This window comes from Schistocerca cancellata, chromosome 5 (genome assembly GCF_023864275.1).
Source record: "Schistocerca cancellata isolate TAMUIC-IGC-003103 chromosome 5, iqSchCanc2.1, whole genome shotgun sequence".
Taxonomy (NCBI): domain Eukaryota; kingdom Metazoa; phylum Arthropoda; class Insecta; order Orthoptera; family Acrididae; genus Schistocerca; species Schistocerca cancellata.
The window spans coordinates 427,548,113-427,567,202 of record NC_064630.1 but is presented as its reverse complement, the minus strand read 5'-3'; the positions used below and the strand labels follow the sequence as shown (position 1 = coordinate 427,567,202).

General features: G+C 42.5%; 1 protein-coding gene across 2 annotated transcripts in view; it reads right to left on the bottom strand.

The window, feature by feature from the left end:
* Positions 1–19,090, bottom strand: part of LOC126187607 (leucine-rich repeat-containing protein 59-like) — an 84,020-nt gene that overhangs the window by 53,313 nt on the left and 11,617 nt on the right. For both annotated transcript variants that reach the window (XM_049928797.1, XM_049928796.1), the window contains exons 2-3: positions 10,265–10,442; positions 3,606–3,665 (exon numbers count right to left, since the gene is read on the bottom strand). In XM_049928797.1, coding sequence (XP_049784754.1) covers positions 3,606–3,665; positions 10,265–10,360 — 156 coding nt within the window. In that variant the 5' untranslated portion in view covers positions 10,361–10,442. The remainder of the gene's footprint in view (positions 1–3,605; positions 3,666–10,264; positions 10,443–19,090) is intronic.

Here is a 19,090-nt window from a genome sequence, read left to right as displayed (position 1 = left end):
GCATCGTGGTGTGCTGGAAAACTTTCTCATACCATAGATTGATGTGGCTGATCAAGAAAGCTGTATAAATTTCCATGCTGTACTGCCACACTAGCTTAATGAAATATAAGATCGTCACAGTAACTGATTTTCAAATAATAGAACTGTAGGTCGACTTGATATATTCCATTAACACACATTAGTACTCTTGTTTTCCCACTTTAAAGATCTGGAAACTTCCACTAGCACTGCTGACAAATGAATCTCTTTGCCTGCTTCCACTTTCAGCTCTGAATTTATCATTACTCTGATGAAATGTAATGGAAGCTGTGAGATTTAATATTTCCATAATTTTCCTAAATTGCTACAGGCAAATATCAGGATTGTTACTTCGAAAGGGCACAACCAATATCATTCCCTGCCAATCTCGAATCCCAAGTTTGGGTTCCACCTCTAAGGACCTCATTTTCAATGAGAGGTTAAGACACTAATCTTCCTTCCTTCCAACATACAACAAATAAATACCTATTTCTCAAGGGCAATTAGTTGAAACATAGTCAAAAGTTTTCAAAATACACAAGTTTCAAATAAAGAGGTATTTTGTACTCATTCTAAAATTTTGTTCACAATTTGCTAGTTGCCCACTATGCTATTTTGATTTCAAAAGACAGTTGCTCCTTCAACAATAAAGGTATAATGTTGTAGATTACTAGCTGTATAAACCAACACTTAATACCTACAGGTAAATTATTACTACCACAAAGGTAAGCCTAACCTTTTACAGCATTCTTTTAACTCTCTTCTACACTGTAATCTAGTACAGAGTCAAACTTTGCGTTTATGTTCTCCGATTTTACTTTTTTCGCAATTGTATGCCATAAATTTGTCATCCCTATGAAAAACCCGTAAGATTCATGGTAAAAATTTCCTATTTTTATGTTTCTCCCTAGTAAAATTTACTCAATTTTACATTCTTACTCAACATCTCACTTTGTCAAATTTTCTTCCTATTGACATTTGATGTAGCTGAACGATTTATAAGTGGCACAAGAGACAGACGATTCACACTGTGAGTGGCAGCGGATTTAGGTAATATTTTAGGCTGTTGCGGAGAAGGGAGATGCGAAAGAGAGTAGATGTTGATGTGATCCACAGTTAGCGTTAACAACGCAACTTGCAGCGTTTAGCTTCACAGTTATGGATATGTTAGTAACAGGAGAATCTCAGTTGTAGCAAGAACTCTTTAGGGGAATATGTTTGAGGTTGTGCAACATATGAAATATTTGTGACAAGGAAGAATATGAATATTACTGCTCATCATTTCACTTGCAGCAATTTAAGCTATCCTCTTAGGCTCCTGCCTAACCACACACTCTGAAATCATCGCACATTTGCAAATAAACAGGCAAATATTTATTTCATCCTTCATTCTCTACCTAGAGAGAAATGTTGAATGTCATCGAATATTGCAAAACGTATTGTATTACAATCATAATTAACGTGATAACATTGCTAAGTTGGAAAAAAGAAAATAATAATAATAATACTGGCATGCAGTGAGTTGTGAACTTAATAACCTCTAATTCGGCTAACTGTGACTTTATCCATTATGCTACAGTTTGCTCATCTGTATTTTGTACTGTGAATTAGTCATCACAAAATTTTTTGAAGCCTTAAATTGTTGATGCTTTATTAACTGGCATTTACTGATAAGTGTGAAAAAAATTGTAATATGGCACTTTCAATGCAGCATTGCTTTGAGACGGCATACTGCACACATGTCACACACTACAATGGAAATGAATAGACGACATGCCCACCGTTCAGCCAGAGTTTGTTCACAGGCGCTCACAATAGTTGATAGCCCACCAGTGCAAAATATAGTGTGAAGCTGCATCCACACTTCCACTGGAAACATGTTTCTGTTAAGAACATTATTTCCTGCACTGTTTCACACGTTTCCATCATTGTTTCTTGTCTCTGTGTCCAAACTTGCAGCAAACATTTCTCAGTGTGTTTGCATCATCTGCAACGCTATTTCTTGTGTTGTTTTCGTGTTGTCTGCCATGTCATGTCTAGAGACAAGGAACTGTAACATGTGCTGCTGCATTATTAGTACTCGAAGGTTCATAGAAACAAAATGAAAGACATCACTGTCATTCATCCTTTTTTATTTATTTATTGTGACTTGTGACCTGAAGACCATAAGCATCTCTCAGTGTAACATAGTTTTACAGAATAAGGTTACATTTATTAAAGAATTTTGTAATTCATTTTTAACTATGGTATTATTTTAATGGAGAGTTTGTATTTTAGTTGGTAGATAAAATTAGTTTTTATAGCAGTTGGTAGATAAAATTAGCTGTTGTCTGAAATCAATTTGTTGGTTTGCATACAGTCATCATCTTTGGTTAGCAAAAACATATTACAGAACACCTGGTGGGAAAAACTTGCTACATTTGGGAACTGAATATGGAAGACAGCTCTAGTTTTCATAGTTTCACTTGGATATCACCGAACAATTCTGAATTTCTGGCAAAAATGGTATCATCATTACCTTTAACAAAATAAATAAATAAATAAATAAATAAATAAATCAGGAAAGCAATTGCAACCAGACATTATGTTAATTTTTTGTTGATAGGAGATTAACTCCAGAGCCTTGAGTATTATTTCACATTTTGAACAACCTTATTTTCTTTTTCTACGGAGTCTTTCTCAATATTCTACCAAATGTAGCTGCAGTTTTCTGCTGAGTCGTTTATGAAAGGGCATAAAGCAGTGGTGTGCAATAAAACCCCAGTGCAGATGACCCATTAATAGGTTGTGCTCTGCCCTCTGCTGGATTGCAAGCAGCAATAGTTACCACTAACTGTTGAGGACACTGCACCTTGCTTCAAAAGATGTTTCCAAATGGTGTTCACATCAAGTAGCTGGAGACATGTTTCAAGCTTAGCGTGTATGCGGCTTGAAGTCTGCAAGACGCAATTAAACCACCACTGGCTGCAGTAAGAAAACACACACCCGTGCATGTTAGATTCTGAAGCCTCTCACTGTACTTCATAGTTTTTGGTTTAACTCACCATGTTCATCAATTTTTACTTTTTTCTTGGTTAACACAAAGGACCAAAAACACATGTTTTTATGTATAATTTGCTGTCATAGCATGTCTGTACCCAGATACCTGTTTCAATTTTTTGATGAGTTTTCACTTGCTGTTACACATCTGCATTTTTTTAAAGAACTGATGAAATTCATTACCACAAATTATTGTATAAACGTTGTATTGTGCATTTACTTTCCTTCACTTCTACAGGTTTTATAGAATGTATTGGTGAGGATTTCGATTTTTAATCATATATGCCAATTATATATGTTTTTGCTCGTGTTTTGGGGGTTTTAACATTTTCCTCAGTTTTGCAATTTTTAAGTTTGGATCCCATGAAAACGTAAAATAGAGGTTTCACTGTAATTAGTATGTATGAAATTATGATTACTGTATCAGAAACATGGCATCTTATATAATCGCAAAGCTTCTTAAATATATGTAATTTACAAGAATACAGTAAATCACATTCAAGTACTGATTATGAATCTAATATTACACTTATGTATGAGGCACTTACTCCCAGTGTTGTAATCCTATTATTAGAAAGGTCCAATGATGTTGCCTTCTTGATTTGTGCCTGGAAGAGAGGACATTTTAAAACAGTTTGTATGTAGAAAAACAATTACTATACTACCATCTGTTCAGGCCTCAATGCCAGTTACATTAAATATCACCACTACAGGAAGCGCACAAACTTCTTTTCATAAATAATGGAACCATACAAACAATAACAACGCATAAAGCAATTGAATCTTGACAACATTTGTTTCACAAGGTGACAATTCATGTGTGTGACATTTACTATTAGTAAATTAAACGGAAATAGTTTGTTTGCAGCCACAGCCCTTACACTTAATGTAACGGTACTGCTTGTCCATGATAAGTTGATGATTCAAGAGGTGGTCGTTGGGAAAGGCAGGAGGGGTATCATGCCCCTGCATCAGGACTGCCAAGGGGAGAGGAACAATTGGGGGAGGGGGACAGCTATTTTTTTTTTATTTATTATAGTTTTAGGGCGCAGAACAGCTATTGTCATAAGTGTCCATTCTGTGGCTTAGTTAAGGGTAGAAACAAGAATTTAAATCAGCAGCAATGGGATCAAAACTCCAAGAAGAGGGAAACTAAAAACGGAAGGAAATCTTAGAAAAGTGCTATTGAAGGGGGGTTGTTTCCTCCTAAAAGAGCTTCAAATGACCGATGTCATCTCACTAACACTTATAAATTCAAAGACGCAATCAGCTGAGAGCACATCATCTGCTAAAAGGAAAGATGTATCCGACGACAGCTGTAAATGGATGCGTAGCGGATTAAAATAGGGCCACTGAAGTAAAAGGTGTCTCACTATCCATGACAGAGCAGACGGGACAAAGAAGGGGAGGATCATCAATTAAAAGATGTCTATGGCTAAAACGACAGTGCCCAATCCGGAGTCTAATTACAATTACCTCCTCCCGACGATGAAGCTGGGAGGAAGAGGTTTTATGTTCCATAATTTATCATCCTGAAGTGCAGACTAATGTGCGTGCCATAATAGGGCAACACGACGACATGAAACACACTGTAGATCACAAAGGGAATCATGTGAACAGTGGGCCGAGAAAGAGAGACAGCAGCCTTTGCCACTATATTGGCTGTCTCGTTTCTGCGTATACCAATATGCCCTGAGATCCAGAGGAATGCCAGAGATGACCCTCAAGTGGACCAGATGGGGGACAGGATAAAGAGCTTGGAGGTTGAGAAGAGAGCTGAGCAAGTCCGAGCATATAACATACTTCATCCACTGATGGTGACGGATGCATTGGACAGCCTCGAGAACAGCGTAAAGCTCTGCAGTAAAAACCTAACATTGGTCAGGAAGCCGAAATCTAATAGGGGTGTTGTCAATAATACAGACACTCCTGACAGCAAAGATGGTCTTGGAGCTGTCAGTGTAAATAAATGTGGCATCCTCCATTTGTGCACATATATCAGAGAGCAGCAAAAGCCCGATGATAAACTATAGTGGCAGGGGTGTAGGGTACTATCCTTGGGAAGCTGACAAAGGTCATGGAGAAGGCATGTCCCGTGGCGAAACCAAGATGGCGTTGTAGCCCCATTTGTCAAGAATATATTAGGAAACTGGAAGGAAAGTGAATGTAGCAATTGACGGAAGCGGACTCCCAGTGTTAGTAGAGCTCCCTGCATACCCTACATCCAAGGAGGCATAAAAAAAAGGGCATGGGTCGGATGAGCAGGCATGGAAGACAGACAGATGACTAGGTAAGGACTCAGAAGGACAGTTCACCAATTGGAGAGCAGAGGTTCAGCAGTCTCAGTGTAAAGGCTCTCCATAGGGCTAGTGTGAAAAGCTCCAGATGCTAAATGCAATCCACGGTGGTGGACAGAATCTAGACGCTGAAGAATAAATGGCTGTTCAGAGGAGTAAACTAAGCTTCCATAGTCCAATTTCGAGCGCACTAAGGCGTGACATAGGCGGAGGAGGACCACTCGGTCCACTCTCCAGGAGGTACTACTCAAAACACAGAGGGTGTTGAGGGATCGCAGACAACGAGCCAAAAGATACGAAATGTGGGAAGACCAGCACAGTTTTCTGTCAAACATTAGTCCCAAAATTTTGGTGACGTCCGCGAATTGAAGGTCAACAGGGCTTAGATGTAGGGAAGGTGGATAAAACTCTGTACGACACCAAAAATTTACACAGACGGTCTTACTGAGAGAAAATCGGAAGCCGGTTTTGATGCTCTATGAGTGGAGGCGATCAAGACGTTCTTGATGACGACGTTCAGGAAGACTGGTCTGTTGAGAGCCGTAGAAGATTGCAGAATCATCGAGAAAGAGAGAGCTTGAGACATCGGGAAGGAGATAATCCATAATTGGATTTAAGGCGATGGCAAACAGTACAACACTTAGCACGGAGCCCTGGGGCATCCCATTTCCTTGGGAGAAAATACGGGATAGAGTGATGTTTGCCCACACCTTAAATGTGCGCTCCATCATAAATTCATGGACAAAAAGGGATAGCCAACCTCAAAAGCTCCAAGAGAACAAGGAGCAGAGGATGCCTGTCCTCCAACAGGTATTGTATGCCCTCTCCAGGGCAAAAAATATAGTTACCATTTGGCATTCCCTGAGAAAATTGTCCATGATACAAGTGGCGAGAGCAACAAGATGGTCAACTGCAGAACAATGCTTTTGGAAACTGCATTGGACAGTTGTTAAAAGGTTTCGGGACTCCAGCCACCAGCCTAAACAGCAATTTACCATACGCTCCAAAACATTACAAACACTACTTGTGAGAGAGTTTTGATGATAGCTGCAGGGGAGATGTTTGTCCTTTCCAGGTTTTGGAACAGGAATGACGTTAGCTTCCCGACATCTTCTGGGGAAGGTACTGGCGACCCAAAGTCAATTATAAAGGCAAAGAAAGTAGCACAGGCTAGGGTATGAGAGATGCAGAAACATTTGGACATGTATACCATCTGATCCTGGAGCATAAGAGCGAGAGGAGGAGAGTGCATGTCTGAGTTCCTGCTTAGAAAAAACGGCATTACAGCTTCCAGGATTTTGAGATGAAAAAGCCGGAGGTCGATCTTCCACTTCCCGTTTCTTCAGGAGAAAGGCAGGTGGGTAATTAGAAGAGCTTGGAATCTCAGCAAGGTGTTGATCCAATGAGTTAGAGATGGCAACTGGGTCCACTAAGGCATCCTGCGTGACAGTTAGCCCAGATTTAGGGGAAAGACTGAATGTGCCAGACAACTGTCAGATTCGACTCCAAATAACTAATGAGGGAGTGAAGGTATTAAAGGAACTGGTAAAGAATTCCCAGCTTGCCTTCTTGCTATCACATTTGATGCGATGGCATTGCGCACGTAAGATACAGTTGTCCAATGTAGGATGATGGTGGAAAATGTGAAGAGCATGTCTCCACTCGCGTATTGCGTCACAGGGCAAAGGGGAGGTACAAGGTATTGAACGTTCCACGGCTGTAAGAATATCTTCTGTAGCTTGAGTGACCGGGCTGTCAATGCTAGGCAATTGATGGTCATCAAATGATGTTAGAGAGGAGAAAAGTGTCCAATTGGCTTGGGAAAATTTCCAGTGTCTTGGGCACAGAGATGGCAGTTGTGGCTGTAATCGAAGGACACATGGAAAATGGTCACTCGAGTGTGTATCAGTAAGAGCAAATCATTCAAAGTGCCAAGCTAGCCGAACAGTACTGACTGAAAGGTACAAATGAGAGTAAGTTGACGTGGAGGCACACAGAAATGTAGGTTTCCCAGTGTTCAGGCAAACAAGATCCGCTTGGTGGAAGAAATTAATCAACAGAGAGCCTCTTGGGCAAGGACATGGAGGTCCCCAAAGCAGGTGGTGGGCATTTTAAGTCCACAACCAGCAAATAGAGGGGTGAGAGTTGACCAAGGAGATGAAGGAGATCGGCTGTTGCCATTGGTGTGGACGATGGAACGTACATGGTACAAAGAGAGAAGGTGAATCCAGAAAGGGAAAGATGTACAGCCACAGCTTGGAAGGAACTGTGTAAGTGGATTGGGTGATAATGGATAGTATCGTGGAGAAGAATCATAAGTTCCCCACGTGCCGGAATGCCAGCAACAGAGGGGAGATCAAACCAGACAGGTTGGAAATGAGGGAAGACAAAGCGATCACAGGGATGTAGCTTTGTTTCCTGAAAGACGGATGATGACCGGGAAGTAGAATCATAAGAGGATCGACAATTCATCCTGATTGGGGTAAATTCTGCAGATATTCTAATGCATAATGACTTAGGGTGGACGAAAAAAGGAAAAATCTCACCAGTTGCCGCCAACTCAGCAACCGCTGAAAGCCGGTGGCCAAAGGCATAGAACGGCATTCAGCCAAAGATAGAAAATCCTGATACACAGGTTGTTCGGGGGTAGCCCCTGCCGCCAGTGGTGTGTTCAGGGGCAGCTCCTTCCACCAGTGGTGTGTCTCGATGACACGGAAGACGACCAAGGGCGGCTACCACTGGATGGCGCTGTAGAAGAGGCATGCTGTGGCAGAGAAGGAGAGGAACTGTGTTTTTTTTATGAGCCTTCTTGGAAGCAGGATGCTGAGATGCAGGAGTTCAGTAGGCTCTTTTGTGGAAGTCCGGGCGTCCAATTTTGGGGCCCGTGATTTAGCAGGAGCCAATGAAGGTTGAGCCTTATAGAGAGCGGGTGATAGTGGGGAGGCTGAACAGGTGATCTTTGGGATAGCCGTTCTAATGACCATGGTGCTAAAGGTGAGATAGCAAGTCTGTGTGAACACCTCCTTAGTAAGTCAAGGAGAGGCGAGGCGAGGCAAGGTGAGGACAGTGCTATATTTACCTGCAGGGAAAACAGTGGGCTTTCCACTGGCGAATAAGTAACAAACAGCAGTGGAATTCCTGAATAATTCCTTCATCTTTAAAAATAGGGCAATCTCTAGAGGAAGCAGCATGGTCACCCCTACAGTTGATGCAACAGTGGGATGGGGGAGAACAATCACCCTCATGGGTGTACCACAGGTAATGCATTTGGCCGTACTGGAACACAACTGGCTGATATGATTAAACCTCTGACACTGATAGCAACATGTAGTGTTGAGGATGTAGGGCGAACTGAAATTATCTCATATCCGACTTTAGTGTTTGATGGAAGTTGAACTTTGTCAAATGTCAAGAAGAGAGCGCATATCGGTACCAATTCCTTTTCAACCCTTTTCATTGTGCGATGTACGGCCATTACTCCCTGACCAGACAGGTAATTTGAATGTCCTCATTTGATGCTCTGTCGAGTAATCTTGTATTAAAAAAACTCCGCGCGATGAGTTTAAAGTATGGTGCGCTACAGAAAGGTGTGTAGCAGTGTAGTTCGAAGCAATTTCTGTGCTTGGAGGGTAATGTCTATCTAACAACAAGGTACCATTCCGTAACCGGGAACAAGACTTTACAGGACCTGCAATTGCATCGATGCCTTTCTGAATAATGAAAGGGTTTACTGTTGAGAAGTCTTGACCTTCGTCAGACCGAGAAACAACTAAGAACTTTGTCACTGATGGAAGAATTTTCTGTGGCTGAGACTTGTCTAGCTTTCTCTGGTGGGCAGAAGGTGTAGAAGTAAAAGAAACCATTGCGCAAGTATCCCTCATGATTACTGACATCTCCGATGGCGCACTCCTTCCAAGTGGGTCCTTCTCTGAGGGCACTCCTACCTTAGGTGATTGTCCACACCTCAGATCACACCTCCCGAGAAACGGACGAAGGGACCAATTGGCATGTTCGGAAGGTACCAGCTCGGGTAATCAACTCTCCCTGGGCGTGGCCTTTACCAGGGGGTACGTACAAGTCTTACTTGACTACCCAGAATGGGGAATTACGTGTTACCCCATCACGAGCTACACGTGGGAACACATGGGTCGGCCTTCAGACATGCACACAGAGGAAAGAAAGAAAAAGGGAGGAACAAAGGAAGGGAAAGAAAAGAAGAATTCTCAAACGCCGCAGCGGAGAAGAAGGTAAAGAGAAGAATCACGGAAAGAGAAGGACAAAGTAAGGACAGATATTTTACATTGTAGAGATAAAAGAATAGAAACCACTTCATTCATTCACAAGTGCCCGTCTCTGGACGTAAGTACAAAAACATACTCCCAACGGGAGGCAGAAGGGGAAGGGAAGGGGAAGGGAAGGGGGAGGGAAGGATCGGGGACGGGGAGGGATGTGGAAAGGGAAGGTATGCAGCCCAGAAGGAAAAACAGTAGCACGAGCTCGGGGTACTTTGCACGCCATGCACGTATCCACAAAACAGTTGTGGAGGGGTAGCATCAGCTGCTTCCCGCGATATTGGCACCATCACCACTAACAATGTGTACAGTAATACTTTGCGTCTAGGGGCAGCCTGACTTTGACCGTGCTTGGAGACAAATGAATAACTTTCAACTACTGCCGATTTTCTCCACTTCTGGCAACACCATTGAAATCATCTAGTTATCATGGACACACAGCAGGCACGAGAGGCTACAAAGCATGTAAGTTTTATTGTTTTATTTAAAAATGAATGACCTACTTCTGCAGCAGTAATATACTACGTAGGGCAAATACAAATAGCTATGAATGGATTTACAAATTAAAAATAAGCTATTAACAAGTCGTCAATGGTTATACAGACTGCCCTCACTTACTATTTCACGGACTGGTACTTCGTCTAAATCAGACATACTAAGGTCCAACTGGTCATCTTCCAACCGATCACGCAGATTTAGTTTTTTTCCAGGCATTTTATCAGTCTGAACAGTAATGAAATCCTCAGAAAGTTTCTTGAATTTCCTGTCAGCAGAAACAGTCAGCAAAAGATGATATCTGCAAAGAAATGTTATTAATTGTATTATGTATGTAAACTCAACTGTTCAAATATATTTAAAACATTTTTTAAATTATCTAGCTATGTTGTTATCTGAGATAATACAACAACTAACACCAGCAGGAGAGAGGAAAAAAAAAAGTGAAACACACAGAGCTACAGCTGTTGTTAAGAATCCACTAGATAAAATCAATAAGAGCACAGTTTTAAATCAGGGTGCCAATATTTGATAAAAAACAAGCAACACGACTCATTAATCGTTATATCATTATCTCATAGCTCAGTCACGAATTAGGATAATGTTTCAGTTATTTTATATTCACATTCATCTGCAAGAACTATAGCATGTAACAAAGCACCTTACACTGAACACTTTGAAGGACAAACTATTTCATTAACCACGAGACACATACTAAAATAAATTATATGTGAGTTAAAATACAGTGTCCCAAATTAAGAAGGTAACAACTAAAAGGTGGCTTTGAGTACCATAGATCTCGTCCTGTAAAAAAATAGTCAGCAATGTTTAGCACAAGCTGTGAGCTAATTGTAAGGTGAAGAAAGCAGCTCATTGTACATGTCCCTGCTACTACCTACATTAAAAAATCTAGATGTTAAATGGCACACACCACAAATGTAACAGAAGACTAAGGCCAGTCATTTAGAGACGCTGCTGTTGACAGGTGACAGGACTCGGTGTCATATGATATATCACTGCTGCTTACAGTATTACTCTCACAGCCAATAGCATAGCTCCCCTGTGCACTGATGAATTGATCTGTCATCATGTCAACAGTTATTCTTTTTTGAATTTACGAATGTGACTGCAACAAGAAGTCGGACTGCAACAAGAAGCCTATTCTACAATACAAAACTGTTCCTTTGCATTTCATGGCACAAACCATCATAATGTTCACACGTTGAATTGCAGACAGGCATAATGCAAAGACTCTCAAACAATGAGCTTTTATCCAAAGCCTTTTAAAGAAAAGAAAAGAAAAGAAACACACACACACACACACACACACACACACACACACACACACACACGAAAGCAAGCATGTCATGCATACATGACCACTATTTCTGGCCACTACAGCCAGAATGCAACTGTTGCAATGACCAAAAGCAAAAATCTGGAGTGGGGTGAGAAAGGGGGGCGGATTACAGGGTGCAGGCAAGGGGAGAGAGGAGCACTGCCAGGAGTAGTGTGCAGAAACTAGATGGTGGCAGGACGAGGCTGCCATGTGCAGTGTCAGGAGGTGGGGGAGGGGGGCGGTGAGGGGGGGAGGGTGGCGGTGAGGGGGGGGGGGGGAATGAGTGGAAAAGGTGAGGAGAGAAGTAGGGGGAAAGACCAATCGACATGTTGGCAGAGAGTGGCACACAATGAGGATGAATGGATGTAAATTGGGAAGAGATGACAGGACAGAGGGGGTAGAAACTCTTTGGTGGAGTCTGTGGGGACAGTAGGTTGAGACTGGGATAATTTTGAGAGTGAACAATGTGTTGTAAGGGTAACTCCAAACTGTGCAGTTCAGACAAGCTGCCGGTGAAGGGGAGGATCCAGGTGCCCCGGGCAGTGGAACAGCCATTGAAATCAAGCATGTTACGTTCAGCTGCATGTTGTACCAGCTCATGATGGCTGCTTTCACAGGTGGCATGACTTCTTATGGAGTTGGGAAAGCCTGTGACGGGACTTGAATAGGAAGTGCTGGGTGGGTGGATTGGGCAGGTCTTGCACCTAGGTCTCCACAGGGTATGATCCCTGTGGCAAAGAGTTGAGATTGTGAGTGGCATAGGGATGAATTAGGATGTTGTGAAGGTTGGGTGGGCAATGAACACCACTTTAGGAAGGATGGTAAAGATCTTGGGTAGGATGTCTCCGTTTCAATGATGATGACAGATAAACACAGCCTTAATGAGAAGTGGTTCAGATTTTCCAGTCCTGGGTGGGATTGGATGACTAAAGGGATGCCTCTTTGTAGCTGGTTTTTGGGGAATGAGGGAGGATTGGTGGTCTTTGGGGATATGGCACAGGAGATCTATTCACTGCCTAGACCTGGGTAGTGCCTGTATGTGAAGGCCTTTGTGAGGCCTTCAGCATACTGGGCAAGGGAGTTATTGTCACTGTAGAGACACCATCCCGATTGCCAGGCTGTATGGAAGAACTTTTTGGTGTGGAAGGTATGGTAGCTGTCAAAATGGAGGTACTCTCCATAATCCCCACCCTTTTACTTCCTGGATTCCTACTTGTCACTGTTGAAGCCACTTCCCTATACAGCAACATCCCTCATGCCTAACATCTTGCCATTCTATAACATTATCATCCCAAATGTCCTTCAGGCTCAAAACCCACTACCTCATTCCTCATACACGTTACCAATTTTATCCTAGCTCATAATACTTCTCTTCTGAAAGGAAGGTATACAAACAAATTTACATCACAGCCGTGGGCACCAGCATGACACCCTCTTGTGGCAACCTGTTTATGGGCTATCTAGGGAAACATTCCTCTCCTCCCGAAACCTCAAACCCTGGTCTAAGTGAAGTTCACTGATAATATCTTGCATGATCTGGATTCAGTGCCAAGACATCCTATCCTATCCTATCTTCCTTCACAACCTCAATACCTTCTCTCCCATCTCCATTGCTTGGTCCTCATGAACCCAGCATGCCATTGTCCTGGACATTGACCACCTCCTCTCTAATGGCTCCATCCACACCTCTGTCCATATTAAAAGCAACAATAGTACATGCATTTCGGTAGCTACCATCATTTCTATACCAAAAAATCCCTCCCATACAGCCTTCCCATCTGGGGATGGTATACCTGCAGTATCAAGAACTACCTTGTCCATTGTGCTGAAGGCCTCACAAAGCTCTTTACATTCAGGTACTATCCCCCAGACCTAGTCCACAAACAGACTTCCTGTGGCATATCCCCAGACAGCCCTAATACTCCCACCACTGCCAAGAAGCAGTTACAATGGAGTGCCCCTATGTCACCCAATAAAAGCCTGGACTGGAACTACTGAACCACATCCTTCCTCAGGACTTAATCTGTAATCATGCCCTGAAACAAGAGACACCCTACCCAATATCCTACCCGTGCCTCCTAAAGGGGTGTTCCGTCACCCGCACAACCTCCACAACATCCTAGTTCATCTCTACACCTCTGATAATAGCAAACCTCACCACAGGAATCATATCCCTGCAGAAAACCCATGTGCAAAACCTGCCTACTCCACTCATCCAGTACTTCCTATTCCAGTCCTGTCACAGGCTTATCCTACACCATCAGAATCCAGGCCACCTGTGAAAGCAGCCCTATCATATACCAGCTCTGCTGCAGTCATTGCACAGTTTTTTTATATTTGCATGTCTACCAACCAGCTGTCCATCAGGAAGAGTAGCCACCACAAAACTGCAGCCAAGAGCAAAGTGGACTACCCTGTGGTACAACACGCAACTGAACATAACATGCCCGACTTCAATGGCTGTTTCACAACCTGAGCTACAAGGATCCTCCCCTCCACCACCAGATTTTTCTGAACTAAGCAGATGGGAGTTGTCTGTACAACACATTCCCTGCTCACAAAATTACCCTGGCCTCAACCTTACCACCACTTCTGACAATTCATCTCTTCCCTATATACATCACTTCACCCTCATTATGTGTAGTTCTGTGCCAATGCACCCACCAGTGTTTCCTCCTATTCTGTTCCTCTTCTTTGCCATTCCCCACCCCCGCCCTCTCTCACTGCCTCCTAATGCTGCACCTGGAAGCCTTGTCCTCCCACCATATAGTCCCTGCACACTATGCAGACAGCACTCTTCTCTCCTCTCACCCTTACCCTGCTATCCCTGCCCCTTCCTCACTCCACTACAGATTACTATTTTCATTTAATGCGACAGCTGCATTATGGCCACAGCAGCCAGTGATAGTTATCATGTGCGAATGAGGTGTGCTTGCTTGTGTTATGTGTTTGATTTTTCTGTTTCAGTAATTTCCGATTTATTGCTATTTTTCCCTGTCAATATCTTAAATCTTGGTTATGTACCTAGAGATCCAGTTGCTCATCCAAAAAATAATTATTCTCAATGTTGAGTTTTCAACATTCACATTGTGGAAATAACATACTGTTCACTGAATGACATGAACTGAGTGAATGAGTGAAATCTATAATTTCCATCTCAGTCAATTTTTATTACATACCTAATCACGCAAAAGAACTTGTGATAGTTGAAAGAGAGAAAAAAATAAACTGCCAGAAAAAAAAAAAGAAAAACAGCACAGCCTTTTAGAGGTTTCCGATACACTCAAGATTTATTGCTGCAACAATGCATATGGAGTATATTAGATGATTGCATTTGCAAATCAATAGCACAACTGGTTCCGAGGTACTAGGTTCCAGAGAGCATCCCATGCTGAAATACCACACTAGTATGTGGTGTAGCCTCCAAGGACAGCAATGCAGATGCTGACTGACATCCAGTTGATAGTACAGATGGTGAATCCTGTCCTAGGATATGTTATGCCATGTCTGCTCGACCTGTTAACATAGTTCTGTGAGAGCTGTTGAGTCACAAGTCATTTCTCATCCCATCATAATCCACACATGCTTGTTTGGAGACAAATCCAGAGATCGTGCTGGCCAGGAAAATCACTGCACGTCTTGAAAAGCATGATGAGTTTCACAGACAATTTATAGGTCAGCATAACCCTGTTGGAACAACACATCATCTTCCTGTTTCAATAATGGCAAAAGACAGGTCTAACAATTTTCTGCATGTACCAAGAGTGAGTTACCATCCTCTGAAGAAACACCAAAGGTGAATGAGAGTTGTAGCTTATCGCACCGCAGCCCATAAGGCCTGGGGTGGCGTCAGTGTGACTTGCGACAATGCACTCAATGAGACAGCACTCACCAGGTCTGTCTCTTATGTGCAAACAATCACCACTTGCATACAGGCAGAATCTGCTTTCATCGCTGAAGACCACAGCTCACCATTTCAGCTTCCACGTGATCCTCCGACAGTACCAGCCGAGCCACGCACTTCGATGCTGTGGTGGGACTGGAAGACTGACTAGGGGTGTGTGTGCCCGTAGTCCCACTGCTAATAACCAGTTTGCAAGAGTTCATGTTGACATATCTGGGCTCACACACCCTCTTATGTGTGCTGTGGTAGTTGTTACGATTTGCTACTATTGCCCTTACAATGATCCTGGCATCTGTGCTGCATGGAGTATAGAACCTCGTCTATAGGAGTGATAATATTCATGTAGCCAATGATACCAGCAATATTGCGCGACTGACACAGCACATCCAACTTGCAAGGCAATTCTCCAAAAGGACCCCCCACCACCATTTAGAACACCACAATTTGACCCCTTTCAAACTTGGTCAGTTCACTGTAGGAAGCACGAGTGCGCCTCTGTGGCATGGTTGCCTGATTGCTTCACCCATTTGCACCATGCTTTCTTCCGAAAGTGAGCATTCCCTATTAAAGTGTAGACACAGTTGGCACTCTGGAAGCCATGTCACCATGCTCCCTGTTGGCAGACAACACTGAAGCCTTTATCAGTACACCTACTATGCCCCAGGTGGTACACAGGGTGGTCCATTGATAGTGACCGGGTCAAATATCTCACGAAACAAGCGTCAAACGAAAAAAACTACAAAGAACGAAACTCTTCTAGCTTGAAGGGGGAAACCAGATGGGGCTATGATTGGCCCGCTAGATGGCACTGCCATAGATCAAACGGATATCAACTGCATTTTTTAAAATAGGAACCCCCATTTTTTATTACATATTTGTGTAGTACATAAAGAAATATGAATGTTTTAGTTGGACCATTTTTTTCGCTTTGTGATAGATGGCGCTGTAATAGTCACAAATGTATAAGTACATGGTATCACGTAACATTCCACCAGTGCAGACGGTATTTGCTTCGTGATACATTACCCATGTTAAAATGGACCGTTTACCAATTGCGGAAAAGGTCGATATCGTGTTGATGTGTGGCTATTGTGATCAAAATGCCCAACGGGCGTGTGCTATGTATGCTGCTCGGTATCCTGGATGACATCATCCAAGTGTCTGGACTATTCGCGGATAGTTATGTTATTTAAGGAACCAGGAAGTGTTCAGCCACACGTGAAACGTCAACCATGACCTGCAACAAATGATGATGCCCAAGTAGGTGTTTTAGCTGCTGTCGCAGCTAATCCGCACATCAGTAGCAGACAAACTGCGTGAGAATCGGGAATCTCAAAAACGTCGGCGTTGAGGATGCTACATCAACATCTATTACTCCCGTACCATTTTTCTATGCACCAGGAATTGCATGGCGACGACTTTGAATGCCGTGTACAGTTCTGCCACTGAGCACAAGAGAAATTACGAGACGATGACGGATTTTTTGCACACGTTCTATTTAGCGTCGAAGTGTCATTCACCAACAGTGGTAAAGTAAACCAGCATAATATACACTATTGGGCAACGGAAAATCCATGATGGCTGTGACAAGTGGAACATCAGCGACCTTGGCAGGTTAATGTATGGTGCGGCTTTATGGGAGGAAGGATAATTGGCCCCCATTTTTTTATCGATGGCAATCTTAATGGTGCAATGTATGCCGATTTCCTACGTAATGTTCTACCGATGTTACTAGAAGATGTTTCACTGCATGACAGAATGGCGATGTACTTCCAACATGATGGATGTCCAGCACATAGCTCGCGTGCGGTTGAAGTGGTATTGAATAGCATATTTCATGACAGGTGGATTGGTCATTGAAGCACCATACCATGGCCCGCACGTTCACCGGATCTGACGTCCCCTGATTTCTTTCTGAGGGGAAAGTTGAAGGATATTTGCTATCGTGATCCACCAACAATGCCTGACAACATGCGTCAGCGCACTATCAATGCATGTGCGAAAATTACAGAAGGAGAACTACTCGCTGTTGAGAGGAATGTCGTTACACATATTGCCAAATGCATTGAGGTTGACGGACATATTTTGAGCATTTATTGCGTTAATGTGGTATTTACAGCTAATCACACTATAACAGTATGCGTTCTCAGAAATGATAAGTTCACGAAGGTACTTGTATCACATTGGAACAACTGAAATAAAATGTTCAAACGTACCTACGTTCTGTATTTTAATTTAAGAAAACCTACCTGTTACCAACTGTTCGTTTAAAATTGTGAACCATATGTTTGTGACTATTACGGTGCCATCTATCACAAAGCGAAAAAAGTGGTCCAACTAAAACATTCATATTTCTTTACATACTACACAAATATGTAATAAGAAATGGGGGTTCATATTTTAAGAAATGCAATTGATATCTGTTTGACCTATGGCAGCGCCATCTACGGGGCCAACCATAGTGCCATCTGGTTTCCCCCTTCAAGCTAGACAAATTTCATTCTTTGTAGTTTTTTCGTTTGACGCTTATTTCGTGAGATATTTGGCCTGGTCATGATCAATTGAACTCCCTGTATCTCATCATCAGATCAAAATCTACTTTGTCTTTCCAAGTGTACTTGTTATTATCATCATTATTATTTCAACAGTGTATTTATAGAAGAATCTGAAATGAACATAGCACAGAAACTGGTATGAACCACCACCGTAATGGAGGGTAAATCTTTGAGAGTGCTGCAAAATTCCAGCACAAATTGTTAACCACATGTCGGACAAAGATTCCAAAGATACTAAGATTAAAGCCAACAGGCAATATCACGCAATATGTCAATAAGTAGCCATGAAAGCCTCAATAATTTTGTCTTCCAAATGGTCATTTGAAGTGATGTTCTGCTGGTAATGACACAGAATGGAAGTCATCTACATACAAAACAAACAATACGTTCACTCTCACAATAGCAGCAGTTCCGCTTACGGCAACTGCGAACAGGCTAGCACTCAAGACAAAATCTTCACTACTGATCGTACCAACTCAGAAATGCTGATGGGACAAAAGATTTTAACGACAGTTAGTATGTAGCCTCAGTAACCTCACCTATGTAAGGTAGCTAAGATGTGCTGTTCCTACATTGCATCATATACCTTCTGTAGGTAAATGGCAACTGTGACCATGTGCCGAATTTCGACAGCCTCCCTGTCAACATATTCAGGTGGCTGGCTGTGGATCTGGCTTTTGAAATCAGCAGTGAAAGCAAATTTATTGTTTCCAGGCACAAGCAGAGACTGCAACTTACCATCTGTTCCAGGAGTTTGCATAGCATAGCCGTTAAAGTTCTTAGTTTGTAGCTGCCTGTAGTGTGGGGGTTTTATCAGGTTTAAATATTGGTAAAATGATACTTTCTGTCCACTGGATGGGAAAAACTTGTTCTCACAAAATTTTCGTCTAACATCAGTATACTTCATTTGCTATAATTACTAGGGTGCCATCTGAATCTTGGGAGGTGGTTTTACACTATTCTAGTGCACTGTTGAATTTCCAGTTTGTAAAAGCAACATTACATGTGTCTGTCTGTCAGATGTTGAAAGGTATGCGAGTAAAAATTTGATATTGTGTACATGGTGGGTGGGTGGGTTGGTTGGTTGGTTTGCAGTAAAAGAGGGGGAAAGGGACCAAACTACGAGGTCATCAGTCCCTTGTTCTGAATAA